This window comes from Acanthaster planci, linkage group LG04, assembly GCF_054643075.1.
Source record: "Acanthaster planci isolate LZ-2023a linkage group LG04, COTS_SCS, whole genome shotgun sequence".
Classification (NCBI taxonomy): domain Eukaryota; kingdom Metazoa; phylum Echinodermata; class Asteroidea; order Valvatida; family Acanthasteridae; genus Acanthaster; species Acanthaster planci.
In genome coordinates this window covers 16,127,577-16,145,429 of record NC_141780.1, presented here as the reverse complement: position 1 = coordinate 16,145,429, position 17,853 = coordinate 16,127,577, and the positions used below count along the sequence as shown (strand labels likewise).

At 43.7% G+C, this 17,853-nt stretch overlaps 2 protein-coding genes across 3 annotated transcripts in view; one reads left to right on the top strand and one right to left on the bottom strand.

Annotated features, from left to right (window-relative positions):
* The window catches only part of fbxl13 (F-box and leucine rich repeat protein 13), a 63,208-nt gene that overhangs the window by 33,657 nt on the left and 11,698 nt on the right, over positions 1-17,853 (bottom strand). The gene's annotated exons all lie outside the window — the stretch shown is intronic.
* LOC110974107 (uncharacterized) lies at positions 767-7,326 on the top strand. The gene is made up of 2 exons (XM_022225476.2): positions 767-902; positions 4,810-7,326. The coding sequence occupies exon 2, from the start codon at positions 4,888-4,890 to the stop codon at positions 5,701-5,703; it is 816 nt and encodes a 271-aa protein (XP_022081168.2). The 5' UTR covers positions 767-902; positions 4,810-4,887; the 3' UTR covers positions 5,704-7,326.

Sequence of the window (17,853 nt, the reverse complement as noted above, 5' to 3'; positions counted from 1 at the left end):
GAAACGTTACATCTTTACAGTTGGTGGCATTGACCTCATTAAATCTCGTGAACCCAGCAAAGCATAATATTAATAGAATCAAGCTCAAATCTCGTAAAACTAAAGCCTCTTCAGACGAAGCGTGTTTCTCACACAGTGCAATTAATTGAGACAATAATTTTTTTGTACCCTTGAGTAATGTACATTTTTCCTTCCTCGGTGTTCCAATCTAAGCCCAACCATGTCAACGTGGTCTATAATAATAATAACACAAATAATAAATTCATTTATAAAGCGCAAATTTCATATAGATATGTTCAAATGCGCTGTACAAGGAAGACATTAAGCATGGAACAGAGAATACATTTTATACATAGTTGAGCCGATGGCATACAAGGGCGCCTCGGGCAGCCGCCAAACGACCCATATTCAGCAACATCAGTAAAGGGGAGACAGTAAGAAGCAGTTACAGCTAGAGGTGGGAGGAAAACACCAGAGGAATGTTCTAGGTAAAACCCAGGGAGTCAGGTAGCTAGGGACTGAAAACCCAATCCACATGTGGACCGGGCCGGGAATCGAACCCGGGACCACAGAGGTGGAAGGCGAGGAAAGAACTACCTTGCCAACCTGACTCCCCAGATCCTTTCAAGGCGATCCCAGGTAGGTACTGTGACCAAACAGGGGTAGGCATGGATGCCAGTCTAAGTCATTAATTATTAATGCATGCGTTGACCAATCAGCGGTGCATAGAGCACTGGGGCCTGGGCGCTTCCGTCGTGCTAAGGGCGCACGTTGTTAGTTTCGCTGCTGGGTCGCAGAGTGACAGGAAGGCCGCCGAACGTTAAGCGTCGTGAGCTTTACATTGCGCCGACTGTGAGGTAGCTAGGGACGCTGCATTAGAGAGCGCTGCGTCGTATCGACCGGTAGGTGGAGTAGTACATGTAGTAGTGAAAATGGATTCAAGCTATTCATGGTGACAGACAACTAAGGTGGAAAGCTTGCGGACGTAGCATCATGCAAGGATACGATCTTTTTTGTGAGTCTGTATGGTAACCTTTTCAGAACCATACAGACTCACAAAAGAGATCCTATCCTTGCATGGTGCTACCGCAAGCTTTCCACCTTAGTAGTGAATTGTTTATTGGGTCTTGGTTAGAGTGGGAACAGTCTAGAGCGTAGTTTGTTTTATCCCTTGCGTGAGAGCTGGAGGTATGGTGATTCGTTGTAGATATCTGGCCGTCTGTGAACACCGTAGGTTGGGTGACGGCTGGGTTGCGATCCAGGTATCATTGAACTGGCTTGCCTTGCGCTCTGGTTCTTGTAAGGGGTATTGTCTCTTGGATTAATCGACCCTGGGTAGTGAGGATGATTATCCCTTGATTGACTCCACATAGATTATCACTGCTTGCTAGTAGTGTGTATCGTTGGCAGTAGTCCAGCTTGTATTAGAGTTGCCAGGTGATTAGGTTTACCACGTGACGCTTATTGAAGTGCTTTGTGTGGTGTATTGTATAAATAAACCTTGTGTTTTGATATGCCTCGTTGATTCATATTTATAATAAACCTATTGCACTGATTTATTGTCCTTGGAAATCCTGTGTCACTGTGAGGTTTATTAAGGTTTCCCTGTATTTCCCTGCTCTGACACCAGTATTCATCTCTCTTTCCTGAGTGGTGGTACATTTCCACCGAACGAACTGGTCCTAGGCTTAGTCCACCGTTCGTTAGCTGATATCCCCCCTTGTGTCAGGGTAACCGCTTATCCTTGCGCAAGGTTAATAAATGTATTTGTGGGGTCAGGCCAGGTCAATTCCATCTCCAATCAGGCTGGTCTCCTGGGTCAGCCACAAGAGTCCCCCCCCCCAAGTCCCTAAGTCTAAGTCCCCCTCCCCAAAAAAAGAAAAAGTCAGAAAACGTGGCAGCAGGATTGAATAATTTTGTTAGTAAAAAAAAGTAAAGAAGCAGTGCGTAGGAGAAAAACGAAACAAAACAAGCAAGAACAGGTTTCACAGCAGAGAACAGGAACAAAACAGCGTTTAACAGACCTGTGTTTAGCTGAAAAAAGGATCAAAGCATGTTTTAATTCTGTTTTGGGGCACAGAAACAGAATAGAAACATGTTTTCAATAGGAATAAAATAGAAATTCGGGCAGAAATTTTGATTAGAGATCTCACAGCCGGGTGGGGCGGATTCCGTCCCCCTGATTGGCTGGGCCACGCCCAATTTTTTTAACTACATGCAAAGACACTCATTATCATTACAAATGTGAAGTTTGAACACAATGAGTCCTGTGCTTTTGCTGTAACGTCACTGAACATCAAGCATTCCAGCAATACCAAATGTAACCTTTTGCTCCTAAACTTTATATCGAGCAATGAAAAGGGGAGGAAAAATACTTTAAATATACCGTTTTGATATACGGGGCTCAGAGGGATACCCCAGATAAATATCTACCAAATGAATAAAATACAGAACTTTCACTGCGGAATAATATCCCGCTTTTATGCTTCGGGATGGAGTAATAATCTCAGTTACAACATCACTGTGTGGTAATATCCCGGTTGCGGCCCTTGATGGAAGTTTCCCCATCAACTTTTTGATTGTATCTTGTTTACAGTCCGAAATAAAAAGATGGAAAGTCAGCTATACAAGTAATTAAAAATCTTCGTAAAGTTTGAGTGACAAAAATGCCATTGCTGGCATGCCCATAAGGGTCCTACTCCTTATAATATAAACCTAACAACCGTACCGAATAGTTATGTGAACAAAATGTTAGTTCGTTAATCAGAAATTGGACGTTTCAAAACATGTCTGTAAAAACATCTTTATACATGGCGAAATGTTACTGTTTTCTAGGATGTGTGTGAAAAGAACCCATAGGTCACATTTGAATATACCAATTGTTCGAAATGAGCAAATAAACGCATGAACTCATTATTGGGAGATATATTTGCCCAAAGTCACGGTTGATATGAGATAGTCTGAATGGACTGTGAGGGCTCAGTAGGTTTGCATTGTAAGCGTTGGCAGACAGATAGCGTAAAACGAAGTAAGCAAATATCCCTGGGCCCCAGAATACAAAGTTCTTTGATAGCACGAGCTATTATTGGGAGATATATTTGCCCAAAGTCATGAATGATAAGAGACAGTCTAAATTGACCATGACTTTGTAGTCGCAGTAGGCCTACATTGTGAATGTTGTTCATTGTGCAGGCCTGCTACACAGAGAGAATAAACACTTACAGTAAGTAGACTGTCGCGTAAGAGCGCAAGCGGTTGAGTAGTCCATGAATAATACGGACGAGTCACAAGAGTGCGCCTACAAGAATTTGCAACGCGTTGGCCAATCACGATGCACGAAATCTGTCAACCCAATGCGCGTTTGGAAAGGGTCAACAGGTTTCGCGCATTGTGATTAGCCAACGCGCTGTACCGCACACAATGGAGTATGGTGTGCTATAGTCGCCAAATGTGCCTTGCGTCGTCCCGTCGCCACGACGCGACGCCACGACGCGACGCTACGACAGCTCTGTGGCGTCGTGCCGTCGACCCATCGCGTTGTGCCGACGGTGCGACGACACGACGCGACGGCAAGACATCAGGACGCGACAGCACTACGGCAGGACGCAACAGCCTAACCCACACTGCATAAAAACCATACAATGACAGGCGACGCGATGCAACGACTGCACGACGCGATGCTACGACAGCACAACGCGACATCGCGGCGGGGGGTTCTCTCCATTTCATATCCTGCTTCATATGCACAAGATATCGTCGACTGACAACCTGTCAAGACCCACCATTATGTTGTGCGAAAACCTGGCGTCGACGTTCAGTTCTTCCAAAGCGGGTAGTTTTAGACACGAAGAAGAAAACAATACAAATTTACCAATGGGAACAGTGCTATTGCATGTTAGTTCTCTGGAAACAAGCAAGGAGCACAACTTTTTGTTGCCAGGGGCCTATCGCGAGATACACTTGCATACCCTCTGTTGTGGATTGACGCGGTGTGGGACTAGCAAAGGAATGTCCGGTGGAGACACTGGACATGGTACTCGGTCTTGGCTATGTTTATTATCTCTGCATAGATAATCTCCATCTAGGTTCATGCATGGGAAGCCCGTTCTGATAGAAAATATGATACAAAACAAGTATATGTATTTAGGAAAGATAATCCTACACGAGGAATCCAAGAAGAGGGCGCATTTATGTTTGTTTACGATGATGATTGAGGAATGGCATGTATTTCAGACAGTTATGGATTCTGAGATTTTGGAATGGAATTGGGTGTCTGAATATTAATCACTCTTTATAGGGATCAGTTATCTAACTATATCAATTACTCCTTTAACCCAAAGATTAATTAAAAGGTAGTGAAACAGATTCCCTACCGTCATTTATCCGGCCATTATTTGGTATGAATTTTTACGCTCCGTGACAGTGGCTCGCAGGCTTTTTTGTTGTCATCGCGCGGTGGCGTCCTCCGCATCTAAGCTAAACTTTTCGCAACACCCTTGGTACAGAGACTGGTTTAAAAGGGTCACAGAAACTCTCTAGTACTACTTTGGCCACATGTGACGCGTAGAGAAAGGCCACACGCAGTACAAGAGGTTCACTGTGACCTGCCCAACCCTGTGTGCGGCAGCTATTCGCTAAGCCCCTCTCATCCCTTCTGCAGTCCAACATGTACTTCGTGCCCATTGCAGCGGTGAAAGAGCTCCCAATTCCCATAAGTCTTCATCAACACCTATTCAATTGTTCTTTTGTATTATATTAACGTTTTTGTTTCTGTCTTAATATTCACTCCTTTCTTCTTTTATTACACAGGATATTTCCTATTTTTAGAGAGGCAGTTAAGTTCAGCGAGTGGACATTGTCTACCATTGTAGCTCTGATATAACATCCATGGCAACGCAAAAGAGAGTCCTAGTGTGGAGCACCCCACGCTCTCTCTCCACAGTACTTATGAGGGCACTGTCGCAGCTTCCCGATTCCCTGGTCATTCATGAGTACCTGTTGTTAGTGGGTAAAAATGAGGAACCCGACATACTGGGGGATCAGAAGGCTAAGATGCAAAACTGGGACTCTGAGCCTAGCTTCAACATCCTAAAGTGGAAGGAGATGTACGAGGAACCATACCATGACAAGTCATTCGTTTTCGGCAAAGAAATCGCTTCCAGCTTGGGAGGCAAGGTAGAGATGATACCTGACGGTTACACTCACGTCTTTCTGATGCACAACCCTTTCAAGTCAATTCCATCTAATGAGAAATCACTTTCATTTTTCCCACGCGATTTGAGGTTTTCAGTCATGCTAAAGCCCAACCAGTTCGAAGCCCTGGCTCATATATACGACTACGTCACCACAACGCTCGGCCAATCAAAGCCCGTGGTGTTGGACGCCAGTGACCTTTTGGCCAACCCTGCGAAAACCTTGCAACTGTTCTGCAAGGCCACTGGATTGCCGTTCAGCCAGAAACTACTTCGCTGGGAGCAGGTCAAAGAGAGGCCCCCCTCCAACTTGCTGCTTCCAACGTTTATGTGGGACAACGGCAAGGCATTCGGGGTCTTCAAGACTGCATTTGAGAGCACATGCTTCCATAAGGAGACAACAGGTGTAGCAAAGGAGACAGACCCCATCAGTCCTGAAATTGAGCAACTGATCCAAGATGCTTTGCCGTACTATGAAAAATTGTACAAGTATCGTTTGGTAACGGTGTAGATATTACTGTAGTACATACGGCGAATTGAAGTAAACTTAATATGCACGAATAGCAACATTTTCGTTGATTGCTTTTATATCAAAGCTATAGCCCGCAGTATAATAACTTAAAATAAAGGTGAGTTTGGTCACGTTGTTTTCGCCGTGGCACTGTAATTTTCTTGTTCGTTCAGAATTTTTGTGTTGGTACATTTGGCCACTTTTGAATAAAAACATTCAACGGTAAATGCAATTTTCCTTGAGCACAAGTACCACCTCATTGGCTGAAAAGAGCCATGCCTGTGACACGCCTTTCACATTTCATGCATTATCGTTCAAGAACAAGTGAGGTGAAGAGGCGTGTTTTGGCGACCCCTAGCCAGAAACGTGTTTGTGACGTCAAAGCAATAACCGGGAACGTGTTAAGGGTAGCCAACAAAAACAAAGAACCGCAAACGGTTATGTCATCCATCACCTGACAGAGGCAAGCACAAGGAAGCAGACAACACCGTTGATGAACATCATATCCACTCAGTATTCGGCATTTTTCTCACAAATGCTGCTCTTTCTATAAACGCAAGTTCTAGAACAAAGCCTGTCTTGGATTTGTTGCATGTGACAAAAAATTTTCAGGAGAGGGACGACAAAAAATGTTTATTTGCCATCATTTCGAACCGGCGCCTAACCAACTCCAACTTTTCGTTCCTGTTCGGTCTGAACAATGACGTCAAAGAGGCATACCCAAGTCGCAAAACGCTTAACCAATGACCACTGAAGTTGAAAGGCGTTCATGGCTCGGGTCGCTAAAACATGCCCCTGTTCCCACAAAAGGGGCTTAGAAAATTACGCCCCGCTTGGGGCGTCTATTGGACCAAATGTTGTACTTCAACTTTTACGGAGGTGTTAATTGCTCGGTATATGTACATATTGGATCTAGAGCACCCCCTATATGGTACTCTTGGTAAGTTACTCTTTGTATTGTAAAGTGTAACACGCAAATACACTGTTTGACTTTTTACTTTACATTTGAAAAGTTAAACCACGATGTCATCGTTTGAAACTTGACTTGCGGTGATTACTTACCTGTAAACCACTAGAAACCCATAGTAAACCATTGCCCTACTTTAAATTACCTAAATGAGATGAAACAAAGCTTAATTGAGCAAACAAAACGTTGACATGGGCCAAGTCATCAGTCAATCAGTAATCTGTCTGGTTTAGTGACAGGACTTTATCTCCATGGCCATACAATTATGAAAATAATCACAAAATTCATCAGAAAAACTGCCAAACTCTTACGTTGCCGTCTACAGTAAATTCCAGTTAGTGGATGAAAACAGTAACATCCATCAAAATAGTATCAAGGCCTTTGCGGGATTATAAAAAAATCTTTTATTAAATTTAATAATATTAAGTGTTGCAGATTTTACATGGTACTATAAAAGCGAATTCTGTATTATTACTTAAGCTCGCACTTTGACATTGTGTGCATCCTCTCTTGTGATTATCAGAGAGCATTATGTATGTTCCAAAAACGGGAACTTCGTTTGAAAAGTGTGTTTGGATTACCAAAATGAGTAAACAATAAGTAAACTTTTCAATAAATTAACTGACAATTAACAGTTACCAACAATGTACAAGCAATGTCTGAGTGTGCAAAGCGTATGTTTTGGAATAAGTCTGCTCGGGAGACCACTCGAAACATTCCATTTCTACATAATTCACCACTGGGATGAATCTTGCTTCCGGTAAAGTTGGATGAAGAAAGTTATTTTTTTGGGGGGGGGGTACTAAAGGCACGCGCAGGGTGGAGTGGTAAGTTTGGGGTGGTAGCTGTGACTATCCAATTACAGTAGCATAGCACTATCAAACCGTACCAGACAATACTTGGCACTTAAATACGCATGTGCGTAAAATCTTGGGGGATGAGGATATGTAGGCCCCCCCCCGTTTTGACCAAGGGGATGACTATTCTCCGAACAATTTTTGTGAGGAGAAAAAAATAAGGCGTATATTGAAGAATTTTTGGACTTGCCAACAGCAAAAATGTGACTCAAAATGGACTCAAAAAGGAGAACAATAACAAAAGTCATAATTATGCCGCCCTGATGTAAGAATCTGCAGCCCTATCAGTAAATATGGCAGATGTACATCTGTGTCACGAACATCATCCTCTATCTAGTGTCATATTGGGCCGCCATCCCTTCCCCCCATGCCCCGCTTTTCGAATTTCCATGACCGGGCAAGTCATCCTCAATCTTCCCCACCCCGAATATCCGGCACAAATTTAAACCACTGTCTCTACAGATGATCTCTTAAGTTCAAGATTGCTCAAACTGGTGACGTTTGTGCGACATTAGTAAAAAAGCAGTATGTAAAAGGCTGTCGTGAAAAATGGAACTGATAAAAAGGGAATTAATTGTTACAATAATGGAGGCGATGGGGATAATCCCTTATCCCGCTCCCCTTTTGCAATGACATGGGAAGCGGAATACACTCAAGAACTTAGAGGCAGTGGATGCCCGGGGCTTGGTGAACATGAGTTCATTGGGGAGATGTTCAAGAAACGTTTCCCAGTAGTCAAGCAGTCAAGTGAGTCAGTGAATAAAATAAGGTTTTTTTTTTTTGAAAGTCCAGACGGGAAAACGGCTACATCTAGATACGTGCAGACGTCATGAGCGCAAGCGTGTGCCTTTAGACTGCAGTGGAGAATTCAGCAGTTCACAGTCGCAATGAACAATGGGCCTCAAGCTGGACCAAGAGAGGGCGCAGTTTAGCAACGGAGGCTCACGTCGCTGGTTCGCGAACAACTGTGAAACGCATGCGTAACGGTCGCGTCGTTGCAAACAAATGTACGCTGCTGATCATTATAGCTCTTTCAAACTGATAAGGGGGTGCTTCTGTTCACAGCGGACTAGTATTGTACCGGCAGGGCAAAATGAACATGAACAGTGCCAGTTTTCTGGGGTCTTTAACATCTTTAACACGGCAATCTTCGTCTAGTTCCATGCTAACATTATCTCAGAGAACTCATATTCATGACATGGAATTCAGACCTAAGGCAACTTCAGTATTTACTTTCCACGAAAAAAGCCTCCAAATTTACGAATCACAAAAAACACAGTAAAATATCATGCATTGCAGGACTCGGTTTAAAACAATAAAATGATAATTTTTTGGGGGGGGGGGGTGGAGGGAAAAACCTTAAAATTGTCCGCAGCTAGTTTCAAACATAGGCCCTTGTGTCTTCAAAAGAATCAAAACTTCGTAACGTGCACGTTGATAAATTGGCCACACGTTCATTTGGTTACGAACGGTGAGTTTAACACTTGAGCCCACTTGAGGGCAAGTTTTTGTTAGCCTTGTTCAATATCCACTCGTCCGTTTTTTTTTCATAGGGGCACCTGGGGGCACCGGGATTTTTTTCTGGGGGGGCGTGCCCTCAGGCCCCCCATGGCTACGCCACTGCTTGGGCCTATTGGCTATACTGCATCAGTTCAATGTCAGTGTTAAAACGTGAAACCGGATGACAGCAAGACATACATGATACACTCCATTAGAGGAAGGAATTACGTTTATCAGTTTGTATTCAAAGGGGACTGCGAATCAAACATTCACTTTGGTTTTGTTAAATGAATATAAATGCAAGTAACATAAAATATTCTTTAAACTCCATGCACCCGTAGCGTCACTCGCGCTCCATGATTTTATTTAAAAAGTGTGGGCGATTCCATTTGGAAGGTACCATCTCCATCACCCCATTCATACTGAATAATGGAGTGGAAAACAGGAGGGCAAAAGAGACACTCAGAATGACAGGTTGTAATGTAAAGTTTGAACTTCACTTCAACTGTCCAATTGAGTTTTATATGCACAAGATATAGGCCTACATTTTTTTTTACACATTTAGCAACACAAATACACTGCAACATCTACACGGAAATGATAAAGGCCTACCGACATTTTGTTGAGGCTTGCATCTACTGCTCCACGCAAGCCGTATAACCATAATGCTGAAGATTAATCCAGATCTGACATATGGCACACGCTGTAAGGATTCGACCAAGCTTAAACTAAGAGCCAGTTTCATACCGATAAAAGAAACGCTTTGAGTGAGCTACTTTGAACAAAGACTGAAAATATCAAGTTTGATAAGCCACTTTAAATTCTATCGATTATACCGGTACTTACAATCAGCGCTCAAAATTGCATTTTGCAAACTATTAAACCAACCTTAAGCAATGATTACGGTTGTATCTGCAAGACAAATTAGAATTTTAAAATCTTCTCAACTCGATGCACTTGTCGAAGTATCACTCCAAATTTTTTGATTTGGTGTCTCTAAACGGAATTTTCTTCAAGGTCAGCCAGTGGGGCCTCAAAAATATTTCCATTTGAGCTGAATCGTTCAAAATCATCCAGGGTATTAGTGAGTAATGTTTTTATATGTATCTCCATACCACAAATCAGATCACTATTGTTGTAAAGACAATGCCATCCTAAAGAATAAATACATGACCCTGGGCGCGGCATAGAATTTTATACATACTGAATGTATTGTTACTTACCAACATCGTTTGCTACACATTCTCTGCCACTGCATTTGTACCAAGCAATAGGTTCGACCTTAGGCAACAAAAGGCTTGTTTGTTCTAAAATAAACCCCAGATAACCCATTTTGTGCAAATATTGGAAGGCTAGGCAAGAGGGGACGTCACATGTGGAGTTTACAGTACTGACGCGCCATTTATCATCAAATGGCATATACCTTAGGTATTAACCAGTTGTTGACCTTCAACAGCAACCTTCCAACATTAGCAAGACTATTACAGCATGATCAAAAACATGCACAAAAAGTGTTAAACCTTAGGTGGGCACATTGGTATTCTTCACCAGGAAATAACAATTTGCAATAATTACAGCTTTAGTAAAATCTACAAAATTATATGAGTGAGGGGATCTTCATCAGCAGAGTGGAATCCTACATCCTGCCTACGGCGCCATTTCTGTAAGCTTGGAAGCTTGTCGGCAACGCCAGGTAGCAGCGTCCCTTGGGGAAGGAGCTGTATATTCCCCTTCAGGGTGGAGGACCTGCGTCCTCCGGTAAGGGAATTCCCAGAAATAAATAGGGAACAAAACAAACCTCCTGACCTTGATTTATTTATTTCTTTTCGTGTCCCCTATTAAAATATATGCCTGAAAAACAATTCCTGACATTGACATTAAAAATAGAGAGAGAATTTACAAAGTATAAAATTACATGTGTATTTAATATGTAATGGAGCACATTAGTATTTGCATAATTAGTATCTCAACTCACCCAACAATCATGGGCCGGGTTGCAGTTATAGGTAAGTGTGGTGTGGCCCACTGCACTGGGCTGAAATGGTAATCCTGTATACACAATAACATAAACTTGGGAAAAAATATCATATTTCCATATAAAACCTACAATCATGCTTTGCAAATGATAAAGCAGCGTGCACTACCAAAATCAGCGTTCACCATGCACGCACATGGACGCGACCCAAAGGTCACTGGAACTGTCCATAAGCCCGCACGCACTCACCGCACGTGTGGCAGACCAGGTGTAGTAAGCTTAATAATGGACATGTACACGTACGTTACACACACACGAGCTACGTAGAAAGTTCTCGCTCACGTGAACCCAAAGAAGCATTGTGAATGAAACGGAAAAGTTCTATCCACAACCCCCCCCCAAAAAAAACTCTTCAAGTTAATGGTAATCATCAATCACAGCCGATTCTCTAATCATTCAAAACGCTCATAATTTACCGCTTGTATCAGTACATATGAAAAGAGTAAAAGAAAGAGTACATTTTACCAAACTGTTTCGGCCAGCCCGCGCTCACTCTCGGTGGAAAGAAAAGGGAAGTTTGAAAGAGCGCCCTCTCAGGCTCAACACCGAGATTAATGTACAAAATGAGGATTCCCACATAAGTGAACTGAGGTCCATTCCTGAGGTATTGTTAAGTTTGCACGATGTGGAACACAAAAGAGCCTGTTTAGACTGGCAAGTGCATGTAAGCTGTTTTGAGGACGAGAATGTATTTTTCCTTTGTGGCACCTGTGGGCCGGATCACATAGGCCATCTTAATATAAATTCAGAGTTCACACGCCTGGCAGCTCTGATACCAAAGAAAAACATTCGCTCAAATTTTGCATTGCTCCCCGTACATACTGTGTAGAAGGTCTCTTTTTCATGTGTGTCATTCTAGGATTTCTCTGACAAAAAGTGCTGGGTGCCTTCACTTAGTGTTTGATGTGCAACGCCTTCCTCTCTAGTGGGTAAACCTTTCATGAGACCACACTGGAAGGAAATTGGTCATTTCCGATACGCAAAATTTTCCACACCCCTTATAACAATGTTTAACTTCACGAGAGTTCGGCGCGTGTCTCACCGTATTAGTTATCACGTATGGAACGAGATTCTGAAATTTGCTATCGATTTTGCCCATGTATTGGCAAGTCTCGACATTGAAGCCAACAATTCCAGGCATCCCCGAAGTTTATTTGAATGACGAGACTTCTTCGTGATAGTTTGCGGTTAAATTATACCAATTCGTTGTGAAGCTCAGTTGAGTGACTGGATACACTGCCTAATAAAAAAGGAAAGTGATGATGGATGTCAGGAACCTCGCAGATTCCAGGCTGTGACTTGTGCTGTTTATTTGAAGCAGTGTAGTTTCCTTTGCAGGTTTCCTCATCCGTTATAACTATTTACTTCTTTTATTATTCCAAAACGTTGCGGAGCGCTAACGATGTCAGATTTGAGTGGTTGAAGACCAATGTAAGTAGTTGGGCTGATCGGAAATTGAATGACATTATTATGAAGGGAAAGCTTTAGTATGCAAATGATTCCACCAAAACGTGGAAATTACCAGAATCCGTTTAACTATATACTTGACAAAGTGAATCACATTTTCCACAATATTTAAAATTACTATGAACTGGGTTATTCATTCCTTTTCAGACTATATTACACAGTGACTGTGGTTGTTCCCAGAGTCGTTCCTTACGTTGTGGCTAAGAATTCATCCGGTGGTTTACTCGAGGGATGACTTTTTCTCATTTGATAAATTAAGGAAAAATTGCGAAAAAATTCTCTCCAAAAGTTAATGTTGTGGGTGACCATTGCTCACAATGTGTTTTCCTTTGCTAAATTTCGAAACGGGAAAATACCCAAATACCCACCAAGTGATGACTTCATGTGCATGCCCATAATGTGTGACCATTGCTCACAAGGTGTCCTCATTTGCTAAATTTCGAAACAGGGGAAAATACCCAAATACCCACCACGTGATAAATTCATGTGTTTGCTCACAATGCGTGATCAGTTTTTTCCATGACGTTCTTTTGCAACGCCAACGCTTCCGTAATATCCATTTCGTAAGTGTTAAGTCACTTCAGTTTAAACCACGCCCACTGCACACAGAGTTACATGGAACCATGGAATCGGAAGTTAACATGCAATTTAAGGTTTTTGGCGTGTGTGTTTTATAGCTCCTTCGTATGACGCAGTCACTTACGAACCGGATACATGTATTCTATGTGATGCCATAACAATGAAGCTCGTAGGCTGGAAGTTGCCATCAAGTGTTTTAAAAATTCCCGCTCTCGCGCATTTTACACCGCGACTTTTACAACACTTTTACTTTTATAACTGCGTTTCGCAGTTAATACAATCGTGCTCCTACTTTTTATACATGATCACTTGCTATAAACATTAGATTCCAATACCTGAAGATTGACATTCAATGACTAAATATGTTGAGCATTTAAACATGTTGACAAACTGAAAGCAGGAAAACGAATAGAAATTACAGTTTTTGCAGCTAATTAGTTACATGAGAAAAAAATAGAACACCGCGGGTATAGATTTTAAAAATCAGGGTTATGTATCAGTTAAAATACTGCCACTGTTGACGATATAACTGCTGATACTAGTGCACCAGTTTCTACCGCTCCTGGTCTCTATGTTTCTGCAGGTCATTAACTACTGCGTGGCGAGAGAGGAAAGCCTCTTTGTCCAGAGATGGGAAAGACACACTTGAGAAAGTGCTGGCCTTACTAAGGCGAAGATTCGGCCCTCCCGAGACGGTGCAAACACTCAATTGTGCTTTGTATTCGAGAAATCACAACGAGGATGAATCTCTCGCTGATTTTAGCCGTGGTCTCATCAGACTACATGACCGTATGGAGTCGGCATCGACTAATGCCAGTGAAAAATCTGCGCTTGCACAATCACGAGACGGTGCGCTGAAGCAGCAGTTCATACGGGGAAGAAGAGGCACTGCAATCAAACGAGAATTGCGCAAAATAAACCATAACGAGGCAGAGCTTTCTTTCTTTGCGTTCCGTGAGCTAGCCCTTGAATTGTTGCGGGATAGCGATGATGGTCAGAATAAAGAACAGAGAACTGAACATTATTTAGTTGGTCAAGCAAGCGATGCTGTGGTTAGCGATTGTGCGTGGAAGCAAGGGAAAGAAGTGATTGGCTGGATTGGCCGAGGGTCAAAAACAATTGACAGCACTCATGCAGAGTTTCGTACAGCAACAAACCGAGACCAATGCACGCTTGAGATCGTTGACTGATGCAGTTAAAAAACTAAAAAGCAACACAACCTCTGACTTCGCCGGTCAGAGGTCAGACAGACGTCCCCGTGGCCCAAAGTGTAGTTTTGTGGGAAGACAGGTCATGCCGTCGAAACATGCTTTAAACGGAAAGCATTTGAGCGTGCGCAAGGTGATGCAGGCACAAAATCTAACCCACCAGAGAATAAACAAAGTGAGGTTTTCAGGAGGTTAGAACAACAGGTCTCAAGTTGAAAGGTTCTATGTGTAAGCTCTTCCAGAAATCATTGACTCACCTTGGGCATGTGGTAAGCGATCAGGGGTCTCTATCGATCCCAGTAAATTAGAACGCATCCGGAGCTGGCCAACGCCCAAGAATCCTGACCAGCTGAGGTTCCTTCCTTGGATTGGCCTCTTACTATAGAAGGTTTGTCAAGTGTTTTTCAAAGGCTGCTGTACCACTCCATGCGCTGGCGGTTAAGGCACTCCCAAAAGCAAGGAAGCTAGGAGGTCCGGATTTATTCCTCTGGTCTAATGAGGCTGAGCAGGCCTTCATGTTTCTAAAGGAGGCCCTTTGTACATCACCGGTTCTGGCTTTCCCTCGCTTTGATAGGGACTCCTCACTTGAGATAGATGCCTCGTTAAGGAGACTCGGAGCATGTTTGTCAAAGCAATGACAGTGGGGATCTCCATCCAGTGGTGTATATATACCAGCAAAGATCTCAGAGGTGCTGAGAGAAATTATGCCGACTTCTCGAGCTTCAAGCTGGAGCTACTTGCCCTCAAATGGGCAGTGCCGGAAAAGTTCCGGTCCGATCTGCTTGGTTGACATACCGTTGTATGGACTGACAGTAGTCCAGTAGCACATCTGCAGTCTGCCCGTTTGGGAGCAACTGAGCAGCGTTTGGTGTCCCAGCTGGCTCCATTCGACCTCGAGATCAAATACCGCAGCGATCACTCTAACAGATGTGCTGACACGCTCAGTCACAACCTACCACAAGAGGCAGTGACCACCGTCGATCTGATACAGACACTCAAGCAGTGTACCCTCTTACCCGGAGAGCTCCAGGCACTGAAGGTAGTAGCCTATCTTCTGCCCCAGTTGTGGAATATTTGAAGCTTCCTTTTCAGAACACTGAGGACCTCGTCAGTTCTCCCCTCATACTCACATGCTGAGCTCCCTGTTATGCAGAGGGAGGACCGGATCCTAAAGGAAGTCTGTGACAGATGGGACAAGCGCTGGAGTGGGAACCTGGCCAAGACAGGTCGTGCCTCCACCCGGAATATGCTGAGCTAAAAGGATGGCTGAGGGAGTGGCCCCATATTGTAGAGCGGGACAAGGTGTTGTATAGAGTTGTTGATGAGCCGGGCCTGGGTCCGGTGTTTCAGCTTTTAGTGAAAAGTTGACTACGAATGGCCGTTATCGAAGTCGGTCATGATCAGTGGGGACACCAGGGCTACGGTCGGACATGATGTTCATAAAGCGACGCTGTTTTTGGGCCGGGAATGAGAAACCAGATTTAAGAGCATGTTAAGAATTGCTTTCACTGCATCACAGCTAACTCCTACAGTCCGCCCCCCTATGCGGCACCTTCTGGCATTTAGGCCTGTCGAACGAATCGCGCTTGACTTCCTGAAACTTGACAAAGGTCGTTATGGCTATGCAGATATTCTGGTAATAACCGATTCGTTCACGAAGTTTTCAGCAGCAGTCCCTTGCAAAGACCAGACTGCAGCAACATTGGCTGCGGTACTGCGAGACGAGTGGTTTGTCTGCTATGGCGCGCCAGCTCAGATCCATATAGACCAAGGGTGAAATTTTGAGATTTCTCAGGTACGTGAACTCTGTAAGTTGTACAGTATCTGCAAAACAGGCACCACTCCCTATCACGCGCAAGGCAACGGGCAAACCGAAAGGTTTAACAAAACACTCTGCGGCCTGATGGAGTCTCTTGATCAGAAAAAAATAGGCGTGACTGCCCCTAGCTCTTGCCACACCTTGTTTTCATATATAACTCGACACCCCATAGTGTAACTGGGTTTGCCCCGTACACCCTCACGTTCGGGAGATAGCCAACTGTTCCTCTGGATCACCTGCTGAGTAATGCTTGCAAACGCTGGGGAAGCGATGCAGTTTCCCGTCAGGCTGAACTTATTCAACGTGCATACAAGATTGCCACAGACAGGATGGAGAAAGCTGCCAATGGGAATATGATGCGATATGATAAGCGGGTTCATTTATCTGTCCTGCCAGTCGGAAGTCCAGTACTGCTGAAGGACTGTGGATTCACTGAGCGTCACAAGCTGCAAGACCACTTTGGGAGTGATCAGTATCTTGTAAAAACCAACGATGCAAAGGAATTTTATGTGATAGTGCCGGTTACAGGAGGTCCTGAGAGATGGGTTAACCGGGAGATGCTGATTCCTGATCCTAGAGGTGCGCTACATGAGTCGGAGGATCCATTAGAATGTCTTCCGCGTATTGTAGATGAGCAGAACAACAATGTAGATGATAGTGACTCTGAAGAAGAGGGAGAATTTGTACCAACAGTCTTTCGTAATTCATCCAAGCCATTGGAAAGCCCAATAAATCAAACGGGAACAGGTCTGTTCTAAGCCACTGCGTGCCAGTGGTGCCAATCCTGTCAAACCAAGTCAGAGTAGACCTAGTCAAGCATTGCGGCACCCGGAGCGTCTTAAAAGAAAGCGCCTTAAAAGAAAGCGCTTGGGCAGCTGGCCAAAAGATGTTACTTAGGTTGAAGATAGTTTTGTCTGGAAAGCCCACTTTCCACCATTATGACCATGCAGCTTTGAAATGGCTTATTTGTGTTTTGAGGTGTAAGGTAATGGATCGAAGGCAAAGTTTGCTCGTTAATTCAGCGGGACGTGGTGTAAACCTCCTTTTTACCCGACCATTATGTACTCCATCCGCAGTTTCCATTGTTTTAAAACCAGCACGTGTATGATTGATTTAAAGACAGATTAAAAGTCAAGGTTCATTACTTGTGCGTTCGTCCTTTAGGATTGCCTGGTTGAATAGCTAGAGGCAAGATGCATGCCTGCGCAGTTAGCGACCAGGCAAAAGAAACACGCATTCATACTTGGTCACTCCTTTGTGTCTCGACTCTCCCGGGAGGCCCGGACACAGCAGCGGTCAGTTCTGGATTTTGTTGGTCTCTCTGGAAAATGCAAGCTATCCTTGGAGGGACATCCAGGTTTAACATATGATAGAGTGTTTGCAAATCCAGGTTTTCACCACCATAACTTCAAGAGGGGACCCATTGATACCTTAGTAATTGACATTGGTACGAAAGATCTTTATGATCCGAGGGTCCACATCATCAGTCCTGTTATCAAAAGTCCTAGAGTTTTTGGATGTATTGAGAACTCGAGGTGTTCGGCCTCAATCAGTGGTGTTTTTAACCGAAATCGAGAGATCCAGGGTGTCTAGGCCGGGCAGGTTGATACAAGCACATTTGATCGTCGATCACGGAGATTTAATGCATTTCTCTCTCATAAGTTGAAGAATGTTTAGGGGGTTCATTGTCATTGCCAACGTAGAATTAACCGTAGACA